Source organism: Neolamprologus multifasciatus, chromosome 1, assembly GCF_963576455.1.
Source record: "Neolamprologus multifasciatus chromosome 1, fNeoMul1.2, whole genome shotgun sequence".
In the NCBI taxonomy this organism is placed as follows: domain Eukaryota; kingdom Metazoa; phylum Chordata; class Actinopteri; order Cichliformes; family Cichlidae; genus Neolamprologus; species Neolamprologus multifasciatus.
In genome coordinates, this window is record NC_140439.1 from 2054581 (window position 1) to 2071784 (window position 17204).

The 17204-nt window shown below is 43.6% G+C and overlaps 1 protein-coding gene across 2 annotated transcripts; it reads left to right on the forward strand.

The window, feature by feature from the left end:
- The first annotated feature begins 101 nt into the window (after positions 1-101).
- On the forward strand, positions 102-16793 carry jph3a (junctophilin 3a). 2 transcript variants are annotated; one of them, XM_085161740.1, is made up of 5 exons: positions 105-1636; positions 8510-9290; positions 10009-10133; positions 11248-12497; positions 14981-16793. In XM_085161740.1, the coding sequence occupies exons 1-5, from the start codon at positions 1255-1257 to the stop codon at positions 15059-15061; spliced, it is 2619 nt and encodes an 872-aa protein (XP_085017866.1). In that variant the 5' UTR covers positions 105-1254; the 3' UTR covers positions 15062-16793. The 2 variants fall into 2 exon arrangements, with proteins under 2 accessions (XP_085017856.1, XP_085017866.1); XM_085161730.1 differs by having other exon boundaries at positions 102-1636; positions 11248-16793.
- The last annotated feature ends 411 nt before the right edge of the window (positions 16794-17204 follow it).

A 17204-nucleotide genomic window follows, 5' to 3' on the forward strand; every position in this document is an offset into this window, starting at 1 on the left:
CAACAACAATTAAGGAGCACACAAACCTCGAGGAAAACAGACTGCTGACTGACCAGGTGTCTGGGAGGAGGATGAGTGTCAGAGGGAGAGAGCGAGAGAGAAATGAGGCTGGATAATTAGGAAAAGCAGGCGGTATTCCCACAGGGAAAGAGCAGCAAACTCTGCACATGCAGTTATTCGCACCATCCCTCTGTCTCTATCTCTTTAAGAGCTCGGAGAAGGAGTGTGTGTTCGCTGTGTGTGCGTGTGCGTGGGGGAGGGGTATTGGCTGGGGTGGAACAGTCCTGTAATGAGCAGATTTTAGAGAGAGAGAGCAAAAAACAAGAGAGGACAGATGACTTGGTGGAATCGGGATATTACAACAACAATCCAGATTTAGGTGAGCGCTGGCATGGAGAAGACAAAGGGGAAAGGACAGGAATAATATCCGCCTCTGATTTTTGCATCCCTCATCTTCACTGGAGAGAGTCGCCTGGATCCCGGCCGAGCAGAGAAGAGGAAAAGGGGGAAGAAGAGCCGGGGAGATATTCACACTGCTTTATGTCCGCCAAGGCGTGTGTGCAGGGCTGAGTCCGTTTGATTGCTATGGATGTGTGCCTCTGAGCGTTAGCCTGGATTGCCTGTATCCAGGCCATGCTATAGAAAAATATCTTCAACTCCTCCAGTTTTTTTTAAACATGGCGTATGAGTGCAGCAGTATCCCTGTCCTGTATCCATCCCTGTGAGCTGGTGATGCAGGGATGTGAGGATGCTCTAATGTGTAATTGAGCCAAGCTCGCTCACTTGCTGCCACCGCCGCCACTCTGTGGGCCTGCAGGACTGCTGGAAAAGCCTAGGCCTCGCTTGTCTGGAGCGCCCTGCTGCACGGCCGAGGCGAAGGGCCTGTGAGGGTGCGTGGTGAGCAGGAAGGTGGAGGAGGAAGTGGAGGAGGAGGATGAGAAGCACTCTGAGCCCGCATGCCCATGGGAAGCAGCATGCACGGCAGCTGTGTACGTCACTCCAGACCCATCGCTGAGGCTCGGATTGCTTCTCCGTCATGAGGCAATGCTCCGTGGGCCCTGTCCTGCTGTTTTTAAAACACCCAGCTAGCGTTCCACATACTAAACTAAGCAGAGAGGAAGTTCGAGGCCCTGAACCTCTATGCTACCTGATTTAAACGAGGCCTCCACCCTCCTTGCTCCTTCTGAGTGAAACAGGCCCTTGTTTTTTTCTTTTTCTTGACGTTCTAAGGATTTGCCTAAACCTGTTTCATGCATGTCCACTGGAGGCAGGTTTGACTTTGATGACGGGGGGTCGTACTGCGGGGGGTGGGAGCAGGGTAAGGCCCATGGCCGAGGTGTCTGCACAGGACCCCAGGGTCAGGGTGAGTACGCTGGGGCCTGGAGCCACGGCTTCGAGGTCCTGGGCGTGTACACGTGGCCAAGTGGGAACAGCTATAAGGGCACCTGGGCACAGGGCAAGCGGCATGGCATCGGAGTGGAGACCAAGGGTCGCTGGGAATACAGAGGAGAGTGGACGCAGGGGTTCAAAGGCCGATATGGGCAGCTGGAGAGCACGGCCAGCGGGGCCCGGTACGAGGGGACATGGAGCAATGGGTTGCAGGATGGATATGGCACTGAAACCTATTCTGACGGAGGTAAGGAAGCTAAGAGCAGCTTATATCTACACAGATTTTCAGACCAGGTTAAAGAGCAGCTTGGTCCACTTTAGCTTCTCTGAATAAAACATTCCAGCTTGTTCCACAAACTAATTTTCAAGCTGCAAGTGGAGCAGCTTGCTTACGTTTTTCATCTGCTTAGCTCCACTTTATCACATCTCCAATGTAGGTCACATAAATAACGTGTGGGTCACATCTATGAACACAGACAGGTTATTAAAGACTCCTACTGGGCACCACAGCAGAGGCCTCGGTGTTAAAAGGCCATATTTAGGGTAATGTGCAATTGTAAAGTATCGATAGTGTACAGTGTGAGTGCAAAGCAGTGCAACGGTACAGCTGTACTCACAAGTTTACTTCCACTCATCATGGGCTCAAATTTCATGGTAAGTTGTGGCTTTTAATGATTTCTTCAAACTCTCCTTTTTCCTCGATTAAATACATTTTTAATGACTTAAAAAAACAAGATTAGGGTTCACAAGTTTAGTTATTTTGCAATTTCTCCAATCCACACAAAGTTACAAATACACTTCCACTAATATTTAGTTTAACGTCCCTTAGCAAATTGTATTTTGCAAAATTGGTAGCATTCATTTAAATTAGTTGTTTTTCTGGCACAGACCTGGCTTTCAAACATTGTCCTCGCTGAGATTGATCCTGTAGGAAGGCCATTCCTGAAGCTTCCAAAACCAGTTTTCATGTTTGTTTGTGATCATTGTCTTGCTAGAACTTCCAATTGTTTTGACTGCCAAGTTGCTGATTTGAGATTAAGTTGTTTGGTAATTCTCCTTTTCTGTTATTGTTCTATCTGCCCCGGAGCATGATGTTACCACCACCATGCTTGACAGTTGGTACAATTTTCTCAGGTTTGAAAGCCTCACCTTTACTCCTCCAAACATGGCTCCTGTCAATGTGACCAAATGAAAGTGGCTTCAGTGTGAACAGGAACTCAGTGTTTCAGCAGCTTCCAGTTCATGGTGGGCTTGAGCCTTGGTGGTTCCTGGGTTAGCCTTTCAGAATCCCAAAGCCCCAACCTGAACTCTATTGAAAATTTTCAGACTATGTTTGAAAACTAGGTCCTTGCCAGGAAACCAACCACTTGAAACGAACCCTATTAATTCGGCCAAGAAGAGCAGTCAAATAAACAGAAGAATTGCACCAGGAGCTTGTTGATGGTTATCAAAAGCATCTGACTGAGGTGCAACTTGCTGAGGGACATTCAAACAATTATTAGTGGGGGTATATGTATTTATTTGAACCTATGTATTTAGAGCAAACCCAAAAGAAATTCAAAGTTGTGCACCCATTTTTTTTTAAATTTTTTGATCATTAAAGACGTGCACGCGGGGAAAGCACGGTTCAAACAAATCACTGAAAAAGTTACCATGACATTTACGCCCATGATGACACAAAGTTCTGACCACAACTGTATGACACAGAGAAATCACTACAGAGGGAAATGAAACAATTACAAAGAGACGCTAAAGAGCTGCAAAAAGAAATATACAAAGTAAATTGACCACAGCGAGACACTAAATGATCAAAACAAAACAAAAAATCCACTGGGAAATGAAAATCGGTAAAACAGTGACTCCTACCTACAAAGATACACGAAACCCCCAAAATCCACAGAGACACAACTTGAAAACAAGGAGACACAAATTGACTTCAAAATGATACAAGGCAGCTACAAAAAGATATAAATTGACTACATGGTGAAAATTGACCTCAAAGAAAAATTTAATCAGTATAAGGAGAAACAAGCTGACTACAAAAACCCCACACAAACACAGAGAATATGAAGAGACAACCAAGAGCCATAAAGTGAGCACTTTTAAAAATGTTTCATCAAGAGATTTTAAAAAAAATACTGTGAAAGACCAGAAATGTCAAAATAATGTACAAAAATGTGCAAAACGACTAAAGAGGACAGAGGACACCAGAAGATATTGTGCTGACTGTCTGTCCGGGCTCGCGCTGTGGAGGCTCTCCTGAGCAGCCTTTCTCGTGAGATTTTAAGAGAACACAAACAGGCTTTAAAAACAGGACACCTCTAATATTAGAAATTAAGCCATTTTGAGTCGTGACTCCTGTTTAGACACACAGACTTATCAAAACACACCTTCACCCCTCTCCCCAGTGCCATGAAAGTCTCCATGGAAACATTGATACAGCAGGTCACCGTGTCACAAGAGACCAGCTCGCACGGCTCTCCTGCTCTGATTGGCTCGCTGCCGCTGTCATTTCCCTTTATTTCTGACTTTGGGGGGTTGTAATGTAGGCCGTTTGATCACCGATGGTAGCCCGCCTCCGAGCACCCAGATGATGGAGCGAGAGGTCAGTGAGCGATGCAGGTGGAATAAAAGCACTGCGTGTGCGCGTGCGGGCTGAAGGTGGAGATTGTTTACCGGGAGGCGGTGGATCGTTGTTTTTTTTTTACCGACTCCCTGCGCGAGTGTGAAGGCTGCACGGGTTTATACGCCCTATTTTAACTGAAAAAGACTGCGTCACGCGACAGCTCTGCTCCTCTCTTCCGCTCACGTGGGAGACCACCGACAGATGAATATAGCACGCGCGAGCTGACACATTTTCCACAACCCAATAAATGTGCAGGTTTTCTCCATCAAAGACCCCCGCCCCCCAAATCAGACACACACACGAGAGAGGTTTACTGACAGGGCTGCCAACAGAGCAAGTGCTCATTAAAAACCATAACAGCCGCATTTGGCGACCATAGCAGGCCACGAGCAGCCTCGTGCAAAAGCCGTCCCTGTCCTGTTTCAGCACCGCGGACAGCTCCGATACTGAAATCCTTAAAAGCCTCAGGAAGAGCTCAGAGCTGAGCGGAAACATCGTCAGAGCAGCGGGACACATGTACTCTGGAACAAAACAAAGATTTAAGACTGCGTGTGGCATTTGGGTGTTTGAAGACATGAGAATTGTCGTGGTCATAACCGAACTCCTCTCTGGGTGTGTTTACTTGAGTAAACTTGTTGTGTATGCTCAGCGTTTTGCTCGCTTCATAATTAAAGAAAATGGTTTTTAATTAATTAATTTTTTCAACATTTGTCACACTAACACATGTAAATAATCTGACACCAACAAGCACAACAATCGTACTATAAAATATTCAATAACATAGACATATTGGGTTTATTTTTTTCAGTAACAATGCACAGCAACTTAACTGATTATGAAGCATTAATACTTTAACTACTAGCTTTTTTCATCTATATATCTATCCATAGCAAGTCTATCACACTGGACACTGGGCTGCTCTGCTAACATCAAAGTAAAAGAAATGATGTGATGCTCATGGTAGTTGGGTTACTCATGTGTCTCTCCACACATTTAAGGCTAGATTCACAGCGTGTGGTAACTTAGTGTTGTATTTAATCATTATTCCTCCATTTTTATACTCATAATACCACTTCTGTGATTTAAAGTTTGTTATCCCTCAGCGTCCCCACTGATCTGGAGCCCAAAGCAGTTGTTTGCTTTGCCTTATTTATGGTTGCCTGGCAAGCAGCACTTTTTGTATTTTAAAAGCAAATACGTTAAAAAATGCTAATCTATTGAGCAGAACTGAGTTCAGCCTATTGGTGGAGCTCTCCTCAGCAGTCCCAGTTTCTTATGTGGTCCCTTAGGAAAATTAATGGTCCTCCCTTGTCTTTACCAATAGTGGAAATCAATGTTTTGTTTATGTATTGATTTTTGTTTCACCTAGTTTGAATGAACAAACCCAATATTGGGGGGTTGATATTATTCTAAGAGCAGCTTCTAAGTGCACGTTAGTACCCATATTGGGTGCTAACTCACTCATTGTCACTGGGACATCTATGGCACTGACACAGGCCTATTCTGGAAATGAGCAACAGCTTTCTAGACATGGAAACAGCCTAAAAGCACAGATAGAAAGACCCAGAGACTATTGGTAAATGGCCTGTAAATGGCCTGTATTTGTATAGCGCTTTTCTAGTCCCTAAGGACCCCAAAGCACTTTACACAACCAGTCATCCACCCATTCACACACACATTCACACACTGGTGATGGCAAGCTACATTGTAGCCACAGCCACCCTGGGGCGCACTGACAGAGGCGAGGCTGCCGGACACTGGCGCCACCGGGCCCTCTGACCACCACCAGTAGGCAACGGGTGAAGTGTCTTGCCCAAGGACACAACGACCGAGACTGTCCAAGCCGGGGCTCGAACCAGCAACCTTCCGATTACAACTCTTGAGCCACGATCGACTCAAGATTGGCCGTATAGAAATGAAATGGACAAAGTCATGTGACCAGACATCACAGACTGATTAGCGACGTCTCATTATGAAGCCCAGAGCTGACCATTTTCACCACTGCTGTCTTGGTGTTGTGAAGCCAGATGTGATGAGTAAGGAGTAGATGTGACTGCGAAGCAACTTGTGATTGGCAGCTCAGCAGCTAATGAGCATACTCTGGATACCTACCCTCCTCTCTAACTCTAATAATGACCAGAATTTATGAAATGAACTTCATGTGTGCCACGTGGCATGTTTACGTCAGACATTAAATAGAGTTTCTAAACCAAGAGTTAATGAGCCGTTGGTGCAGATAGTGTTTTTGAAGAGAGGACCCAAAAGCAGACACTTGAAGACAGAACTTGATCTTAACAAAAGGCAGGCTGTTTATTAAAGATAGATCAGACAAGGATAGAAAATAAAAGACAAAAGGCAATGAAGGCGCATGCTAGACTGGGAAAACCTACTAAGGACAAGACACGTGGAGGAAGGTGAACTGAAGTTCCAGAAAAGGACAAAGGGGAAGTGATGCAATAAATACACAGACCGCTGATTATGAAAGTGGGGAGAGCCGGGAAACTCAACTGGAACAAATTAAACACAGAGACAAGGGAAGCAAAACTAAACACAAGCACATGACACAAGGACTATCAAAATAAGACAGGAAACACACTGACACTGACAAGCACTCAAGGATCGGTCAGGCTGAATTAATCAGCCACTCTAAAAACTGAATCTCGACTCTTTTTTCAGTTTTGGACTACTGTGTGTAGAAAACGGGTGACCTGAAGATACAGCTTTAATTTTTCTTTCACACACAGAATTATCAATCCTTAAAATTCACTACTTGCAGTCTTGGTTGTGGCTGGCTTGCTAGGTTGATGACTTTAGCTGTGATCAGAAGCAGCTGGAGCAGTACCTACTAAACTCAACCTGCTACAGAGAAGAACAGACAGCTATTAAAAGGCTGACTGCAACATAAACCTCTCCAGCTTTATAATCAGGAATGAGTCCTACTGTAAGTGAAACTAACACGCTGGTAAGTTTCCTTCCCAGAAACATGAAACTTTAGATTTACTTCACCCTTTGCTCTGATCACCTCAGGGATTTGAGGAGAGGATGCTGACCTCTCCTTAGAGCAGACCTGCTTTGGTTGGAGGCTGCTCTCAGGGGTTTGCCCTCTTCCAGGAGGTCTGGACATCAACTGGAGCTGATTTTTTGTTCTTGGTGTAGACAGAGAGGAGCATAGTGAGAGAGGAGGCTTGGCATATATAAACCTTTATGGCTGATTTAAGAGCAACAGCAACCCCCTCGTTGTATCATAATATGCTGGCTTGTCTTCTGCTCACCTCCTCCACCTAAATTGCCAAATTCTCAACAGCTCAGGCATAAAGATTCCTCCACTACAGCTTTTTCTGTTTTTACAGAGTACATATGTGTATTTTCTGCAGACTGGGAGAAGCCAAAAAACAAGTGTTATTTATGGTTTATTTCAAGTGTTTCTATTATTTTAATGCCATTCTACTTTGCTTCAAGTTAGCACTGCTGTGTTTTAAAGATTTTATTCTTGGCAGCGTGTAGTTTTCACTCAAAGATGCACAAACACATCACATATTAGATCGGATGCTGAGCAGCCTCCTCACATTATGGAATATTTTTTACATTTCCATCCACATAAGGCAGGGATGGCATTTTTAGACTGACATACAGATGCAAATTAGTATGCAAAGCTCTGGTGTGCTCACAGTGAGTCCAGACACATCTTTGTCAAGCTTTTCTCAGAAGTGTCAGTGTTGTCATACACGTCACCAGGACTTTTCCTGTTTCAGAATTAAAAATTGATGAAAAACTAATGAAAAATTAGCATAATGCTTGGGTAAAAACCCCAATCAATTAAACTGCAACTGCATTCTTTCTAATACCCAGTGGAGGGAAACTACCTTTCCCTTTGACCTTTAACATGACTTTATGGTTTCATCCACTGGTTTCAGGTCATGCTAAACACTGAGCTGTGAGACAGAGCTGGGTGTTATACCATGTCCTCACTTTTAGCCTCATGTGTTAGCATGCTAACACGTGAATCGGCCTTAAACACAGAACAACGTTACCTATGAAGCTGATGCACGAGGCGACTGGCTGATTACATTTGAAGGGAATTTGCTTAAATTAACTTAACTCCTAACCCTGTGCTATGTGAGTATGTAAAGTTTGGGGTTTGACATCTTTTGAAAACTTGGCAGTTTGACAATTTAGAAGTGGACGGGAGCCCTCTGACCAGTTCTCAGTAATCCATCCTGCCTGAAATTAGCCCTGCACACCAACTTTGCTACTCAGTGAGCACTTTCAGATTGCAAAGACCTTCCACTGAGTAATGCAAAGATCATTTTGGCAATTACTGTACAACAGTTAGCATACATTGGTGTATTCCTCATGCATACTACTCTCCTGTTTGGTCCATTGAGAATTCAATTAATGATCTAACTAATGAATGAATTTACATATAGATATTTGGACACTCATATAAAATGCAGTTCTTATGTCTGACTCGTGCTGTGTCTGTCTGACTTTCAGGAACCTACCAAGGCCAGTGGCTGGGAGGGATGCGCCACGGCTATGGTGTGCGACAGAGTGTGCCGTACGGCATGGCAGCTGTCATCCTCTTCCCTCTGCGAACATCTATAAACTCTCTCCGCTCTGAGCACAGCCATGGCCCTCCTGCTGTGCTGGAGGACGGCACTGCCACCACGCCTACAGATGGGGTGGTGGCCGGACTGGCTGGGAGCCCAGTGGGCCGGGGTGGGTTTGCTCTTGTGGCACCGAGTGAGGCCGAACGGCAGAGGAAGAGAAAAGGCCGCTTTCGACAGTCTATCCTAAGTGGCCTGAAGCTTCGGCGCTCTGAGTCCAAAAGTTCTCTAGCCAGTCAGCTCAGCAAGCAGAGCTCCTTCTGCAGCGAGGCCGGCATGAGCACCGTCAGCTCTGCTGCATCTGACATCCACTCCAACACCAGTGAGAGTGAACAGGGCGCTCCTGTGGATGCCACTGTCACTGAGATGTATGCTGGAGAGTGGAGGAGTGACCAGAGAGCTGGCTGGGGCGTGAGCAGGCGCTCAGATGGCCTGCATTATGCAGGCGAATGGGCGGGCAACAAGAGGCACGGATATGGCTGCACCACCTTCCCCGATGGCACCAAGGAGGAGGGAAAATACAAGCAGAATGTGCTGGTGAGCGGAAAACGCAAGAACCTGATCCCCCTGAGGGCCAGTAAAATCCGAGAGAAGGTGGACCGAGCTGTGGAAGCTGCGGAGAAGGCCGCGGACATCGCCAAGCAGAAAGCAGAGATTGCTGTGTCGAGGTTAGATCTTCCAGTATTCTGGTCACCGCTTCGTAGGAATAATTTGAACGTATCTCGTTAGATAGAGCTGGTGACACACCTCTGCGCACCCAGCAAGATTAAGCAACATTAAATCCTCTGAAGTCTAAGACATCACTGGTGATGACCCTCGGTCCAAAGCCTAATCGTCGCCCTTTGTTTGACAAAACTAGCTTTTTTGGAGAAATCATTTTTGATGAGTGTCAGTGTGTTGTACAGTAATCACTGTCTTTGTCCCCTGATTACCGGGGGATGATTTGCTTTTAAATGAGATAGCGTTAGACCTCACAAAGTTGGGATTCAAATCTGGTCAAATACCTTCCCCAGAGACGTGAATAAAAGAACAAGTGGTATATTACAAACTATGGTGTGCTTTGCATTACTAACCAATTATCTGTTCCTGTGTGGTGGGGTAGTGCTTTATATTGTCTATATTGTTTCATAGGGAGCCACAGCACATATTTAGCCCTTCAAAGGCTAATCAAGCTATGTTTTTTTAACTGCAAACTTTTTGAGAGACAGTCATGCTTCCTTTTCGATAAAACATATTTTTTGCAGTCTCGTATGAAAGTTTCACTTAGATATTACGAATACCTGTATATTGTTTAGGAGAACATTTTTAGTACTTCATAGATAAAAAGTAATTTATCTTAAAATACACACACGTTTTGACTTTGCTGTTTCTGCCTGTTCTGTTCAGGATGAGCCACGCTCGTGGGAAGGCAGAGGCCGCAGAAGGTGTGGCGCAGAAAGCCACGGAGGAGTGTCGACTGGCTCGGATAGCTGCCAAAGAGCTTTCACCCTCCTTTCACATCTATGGCAATGGTTAGTAGGTGCACAAGTGTCAGTACATTAAATGTAACAAATGTAGCAAAGCACTATGTGCGAATCAGTCTGTTTACCATTTACCAAAACTAACCAACAGGGTCTGTAGCAAGTAACAGGTAGCTAAATGTGTTAGCTTAAGCTAATTTCACACTTTACATGTTCTTGTTATGATCCTGCTTTCACAAATGAGTCATATGATATGTAGCATGCATAAATAAGAGCTAAATGCTAACTAGCTTAGCTTAGATGAGTGGCCTCCCCCATCTGATGGACGACTGGTTTCTGAGGCCCTGTTGTGAAGCTGCTAAATGAGTGTTTCTCAATATGATCGGTATGACCTCAGATGTGTGCCTGTGCTCACGGAGGTCAAGACAGAAAGACATTTTTCCACAGACCTCTATAGAACTGGAAACCATAAAAACGCAATTATAGCATTGCAAAAGGAAAGAAGAAAAAAAACAGTTTTTTTGTAGTAAATGCTGTAAATGAATTTGTTATTTGGCAAATTATGCAGTCAATTAATGGTAGAAATTGACAGCTTAGATATTTGTGTATATGGTATATTTTATCTCAATTTTAAAGCCATAAACAAACTATTTGTTTATGGAGGCAAAATAATTCACCTATAAAGATAAAACAAAGGTATAACAACCTTTCTATTTGTTTTTTGCCATCAGGCTTTTCTCTTAGCTTCACTGATTCTATAGTACTCTGTATTTTTTAGATTTTCCACAGAAATTTGTTTGAGATAATTATGAGTCATAGCTAAAGGATTCAAATGCACTAATTTTCTTAAAATCTACATGCAAAAGTACGCCTACTGGAACCTTTACAGATTAATAAAGTAAGTGTGAATTTGCTTTTAAGCGTAGGCCCAGTGTTACACACATTTTAATCTCATAATAAACTACAAAGGATTAGCCTGTAAGAATTCAAATGAAATCAAGTATATTCACTTTCATAATCCTCTCTAAGCTGGCAGCACGAGGCTCCGTTTGTTTGCAGCTCTTCTCCTCCTTTTGTGTGCCGATGACACTCAAACATACTCGCGCTGTAGGCTTTGCTCTGGGTGCCAAATCACCTCACTGGTGCTGTTCTCCTGTTTTCATAGGGCTCGAATGTCAGCGGCCCAAACACCAGGGCGCCAAGGACAAAGACCATGAGGTCATCTCCACAGGAACAGACAGTCCGGAGCTGTGCACTCCCGACACCACGCCACCTGTGATAACACCTGATCTCAGCCCCGTGCTGAGCGTACCCACCTCACCTCCCCACAGTCCACTCAAACACACCCATCGCCCCAGGAATGCTTGCTTCATGCGCCAGAGCGCCGTGGACGATCAGGGCGGGGCTGAGATCCAGGTGCTGGTAGAGGGGCGGGGGATGGATCTGCCGAGGGGCGGGGCTAACAATTGGAGCGACGACATGTATCCGGATCGAGCGTGTAGCAGTCGCTCCACTACGCCCTCCCTTCTGGAAGAGCAGGAGGGACAACTAAATGGCCACGAACAAGCCCCTTTGTCCAACCACAAGCCACGGGAGAAATCCATTTCCAATCACAAGTCCCGGGACCACGCTTCCTCCTACAGAGCCTGGGAGCATTCCTTGTCCAACCAAAAGCTCTCCAAGCACGCCTCTTCCAATCACAAGTCAAGAGACTACTCATCGTCCAATCACAAAACATGGGATCATTCGTCCACCAATCACAAAACCTGCGAGCATGCCTCTTCCAACTACAAGCCACAGGTGCACATTTTATCCAATCACAAGGCCTTGGATCACAACATGTCCAATCACAAGACTTCTGAGCATGCTTCTTCCAATCACAAGCCCCAAGAATATATCTTGTCCAATCACAATGCCAAGGACCACATCTCTTCTTCTTGTTACAATCCTCGAGAGCATGTCTACTCCAACCACCATCCAAAGCAGCACAACCACTCCAACCACAAGCTTAACGAGCACGCTGTAATCGACCAAAGGCTAGACGGCCACCCCGGGGGCTGGACTGCTGAAAGCACCCTTAGGTGGAGCCCCGCCCACTCGCGCCTCACAGAGCAGGACGAGGAGAAGATGAATGACTATACAGTCGACATGAGGCTGCACTGTCCGGACTCGCAGACTTCTCGGGGGCTGGGACAAGAGTCCCCGGCCCCCAAGAACAACAGGCTGCGATCCAGAAGCCTTCGACCGGTCAGAGAAGGATCCATGGACTCTGTACAGATGCTGGACAACCTGAATGTGGGGGCAGAGCTGGAGGAGTGGCCACTGCACAGGGACCTCACCCTCTCCCCACCTCTAAAGTCTCAGCCCATCACTCTGGAGCAGGAAGGAGAGCAATTCACTCTCAAATCAAACTCAGTGAGTCTGCAGTGCTCTGTCAGGCTAACAGTTCATTTTTTAACACATAATAACATAATGTTTGCTGTTACCACAACACACTGATACAAAAAGAAAAAGAGCTGTGTGATAAGACCTACATATTTCATGTAAAAGGCAACAAAACTAGTGTAGAGTTAATATTTAAAGGAAGAGCTATGTGTTTACCAAAACTTCACGTTTTAGTCACAGTGCCTGTGTAAAGTCCTCAATGATAAAAATCAAATGATTTTTCAGATTAAAAGACTTTTAGCTCACAAAATGCCAAGGTGTATTAGACAGGAAATTTGAAAACAACTCAAGAAAAATAATTTTTCTCAGTGTTAGACGACAGTGAGATATGAAAGTCACTGCTGAATCATCAGCACAGCAGATAAACGTCTGTCTTGAAATTATTAAGAGCATAAAAAGAAAACGAAGTTTTTTGGAGATGTTTCACTTCCTTTCTAGCTTTTCAAGCTCTTAAGACTCGGGGTGACCGAGAACCTGCACAGATGCTGTAGTGGCGGCACTCCGTCTCTATTTCACTCTTCTGTACCACCTTTAGGAGTCAGTCCGGCAACATGCATTTGAAACGCGAGCAAGTCCAGGTACTTTTCTTGCAAAAAGATGTTTATTGAAACTTTTAATTTACATGGCAAGACTCGGTCAAAAAACTGTGTTGCTTTCAGCTTATCCGACTCCCCAACTACGTAATTACAGTGTGCCGGAAGCCCAAAATACTAAAAAGCGCATTAGAATGTCGCACTTCTATATTCTAAACCTTTAACAAAACAGTATTTTGAAATTAACTAGAAATTATATTCTTAACATCAAACATGTATATTTCTCCTTTAATCATTTTACCAGTACCAATAAAATTAACCTTTAATTGGCTCTTACAGACACCTGTGTTGGAAAATATCTATCACTGTGATAAGAATCAAAGGTACGAAACTATCACAATTAACTCCACAATGTTACATTTTCAATTTTTACACTGAACAAAGGAACTTTCAATGGACAGATTACTGATCCAAGAGCTTCCCTAAAACTGCTAACATGTGGTGTTACTGCATGCAGAGATTCAAAAATACAACAATCGAAAAAACAGCATCTCAACAAAAAGGTATAAACTAACCAAAAGATTCCTAAAACAATTACGGAAAGACTCAAAACGAACACAAAGTGAAACTGAATGCTTGCAGATTCACAAAACAACAAAAGGAGAGCAAACACTACAAAAATGGAAAATAATGGAAAAAAAATAACTCAAAAGGATCTCAAGACTGAAAAATGTCTGAAAACAACTAGAAAGATTCTTGAAGGCAAAATATGAATACTCTCAAAACCACCTTCAGCTGACTCAGGTGTGTAGCTGTGAGATTAGCTAAGAAACTCCTGGGTTTAGCCTAAAATTTTCCCACTACACAATTCAAAAGTCCATCACCACAAAGGGTCTAAAATGGAACCGAAATCCAGAAGTGCTCTGGTTTTAGAAGCATTTCCTCATTTCTGTTCCCATATAAATGCATTCTTTACACAGTGTCTTCAGTACAAGACTTTCCTGCATCCGTCATGGTGGATGATTGTAAGAACGACACCAAGGAGCCAGAGTCTGTAATGTGTCCACTAGAAGACACACTCGTTGTTATTGCCTTCTTATTCCATAGGTAGACGTGGACACGTGTGGGGTGGGCATTATCATGAGGAAGTTGTGTTTACAAAAATCATGAATTTTACATGTAGTTTGCACCAGTGAGGTCTAAGCGTGTCCTGTGATGGACCAAAGTTGTCTGGTGATCAGTACATAGTTAACTTTGTTAACAAGCCTTAAAATAATCAGCATAACATCAAGTTACCAAGTATTCTTTTTGAGTTTCACAAAAACACTTTGGTATTAGGGTATTACTTTTGTAATTCTTCAAATTTCAGTTTTCTTCTTCCTCTTACAGAGTGCATGCTTACATAGTTTAGGATGTTAGCTTTCAACAGATGTTAGGAAAACCATAAACACATAAACTAGTTGAAGAATAAGTAACTAAACCTCCTTGTGTTTTGAGTGTATGTAGGAAAAAAAATGTTAAGTCACTGCGGACTCCTCTGTGGGCTCGCAACAACAAGGACCTTCATTTTCACTCCCGAGGCATAATATACTGACGATTGGTCACCCAGTGTAAAATGTTACGCTTTGGGAGTGAGAACGTGCTGTCACTTTATGTCGCTTGGACCCAAGCAGACTCACGGACGCAGAACATATAATCGAGACTCACATCTGTTATGTTATGTTGCCCAGTTATTGTGCTCTTTAAGGCACCTGAGCAGAAAGTGCAGCCCAGCTCTAACCTCTAACCTGTTTGTTGATAGCCTGGTGGGTTACTCAGATGTCCATTGTTAAATCTGAGTGTCTGTGTTTGTGTTTCCACTGAGATCGTTGGTGCTGTAACTGGACTAATTGCTTTTTTCTCTCTTCTCTTGTCTCCTAGGGCTCCAGCTCTATTCTGGTGGTTATGGTCATTTTACTCAATATTGGAGTAGCCATTCTTTTCATTCACTTCTTTATTTAAGCTTATACAGGTATGATCTACTAAGACTTATTGATAACTACGGTATATTATATGATTACTTAATGAGATGGACGTTCTGTCTATTCGACTGGAGCCCGCAGCCCGAGTGAAGGACACAGCAGAGCCTTTCTATTGTTGCTACTGTCTTTTTCACCTCTGTTGAAGCCCATTTCAGTTTCTACAAACACACCATTTCTTTTCAAATGCTTATTTTGAACTTTCATTCGATATAACTTCCATAGAACGTCCACATGATAAAAGGCGGTTGAATTAGAGTCACGAGAAAGAAAGAAAATGCAGCTTTAGACGAGCCTGTTGTTTCGGACTCACGTGCACGGATGCCCGTCGCTGACAGATCAGTGGACTGGAGATGGCACAGGCAGCGTTGCCCATTTTTAAAATCAGTCTAGAAAAGAATATAGCAACCCATGTTTCCTGGTTATCGTGAGAAACACACTCAGTCCTAAGCCCCCTTTTGCCTTTGAACCCTTTTCCTTTCCTTCAAATCCATCAGTCTCTATTCGCACTATGCGCTACAGAACTATGCTGCAAGAGTAGATCCATTTTAAAGGGCTCCGTCATTATTCTTTTCTCTCCCCCCCCCCACTACATAAACACGCAACCATTGCATGAGGCTGTGTGAGATTTTAAAAAGTGCATTTTTCTATCCCTTTAACATCACTGTTCTGTCTTCATTTGTGCGCACTTCATCCTGATGGTCACCTCTCGATTGTCAGACACTTCACATTCAACCAAAATCACAGAGTATGACCAAATCATATTTGATTTGCGAAATCAAATGCCAGCGACCAACACATGCCAAGCCCTCCTGGTCTAATCCGAGAGGAACTTTCTGAATTCATTACAAGTAAAGTGGAACCACATAAACACACGTTTGCGTGCATAATAAACCGAACAAAAAGCAAAAGAAAAAAAAAACACATTTAACTGCTGACATACTGAGGAGGTATCAGCCTTGCCCCTTTGTACAGCCTTGAGACTGTTATGTTATAATCACTAATTCTAATATATAAGTGTATGTGTCATTATTCTTCAAGTTTGTTACTTTTTGCAGTTTGCAAGACAGAGAGAATGCTGAGTGCCTCGTATTTATTCATTTTGGTTCTCAAATTGATTTAAAAGCCAACCCTAGATCAAACACCCCACACGGGCAGGCTAAGAGGAGACAAATAACCTTGAAAATTAAAAAAAAGGCGATCCCCATCCTTCGGCCCTCCACACAATCAGCCCTTCCCTCTTCACCCTGAAATGGCATGCACTGTTTTGTCTCTCTCTCCCAGTCGCCCCTTTTGGACCAGTCGAAAAGGGAAAAATGGGGTTTCTACGGTGTCATTTCCAGAAAACTGTTTTTTTTTTTTGAGACCGGATGAGATTTTTCTTTCCAGCATGTTTGTTTAGCCTGCTCAATCTGGTGTCAGTTTGTGAATTTCTCCCTCTTGTCTCTCTTATCCAGCAACACAAGGCTACGTGAGACATGGAGAGCAGTGTAAAATAAACGCTAGCTTTTAACTCTCAGTGGATACTGAAATGTCCCGAGTTTATGAATGATATAAAAGAAACTCTCTGCTACTGTATGTTTTATACTTCGCACCCAGTGGCATCATCATGTTGTGACATCATTGCATGCCCGAGCATGCTCTTTCTTACTCTTTGGTTTATGAGGTTGTTTCAAAGTTAATGTGGAGAAAATAATGAAATGTTTGAAATTAAAGAGCTTGGTGTGGTTATTACTGAAAGTAATTTCATCTACAGCCCATACTACAGCCAGTACAGATTACATGTTGAGCAGGAAGTCTAAAAGCTATCTGCCCTGCACTTTATGTCAAACTCATTTTACATGGTTTTACACATACAGCCCACTTTGGCCTTATGTGAAGTGGACCAGTGCAACTTCCCTTTATCTCAGTATATAAGAAAAAGAAGTGCAACTTTCCCATGTGGTAAAGAAAGACTACTGTAGTATATGAACGCAATCAGTCAACATGACTCTTTGGACTTAAATTGGAAGAACTAAATGTGTAAAATATAGAAATATATCACTTAATTGTTTTGGCCATAGGGAGGCCTTTAACTGTAGGAAAAGCTCTAAAACTTGTGAAAATACAGTTAAAAGTCTAACATG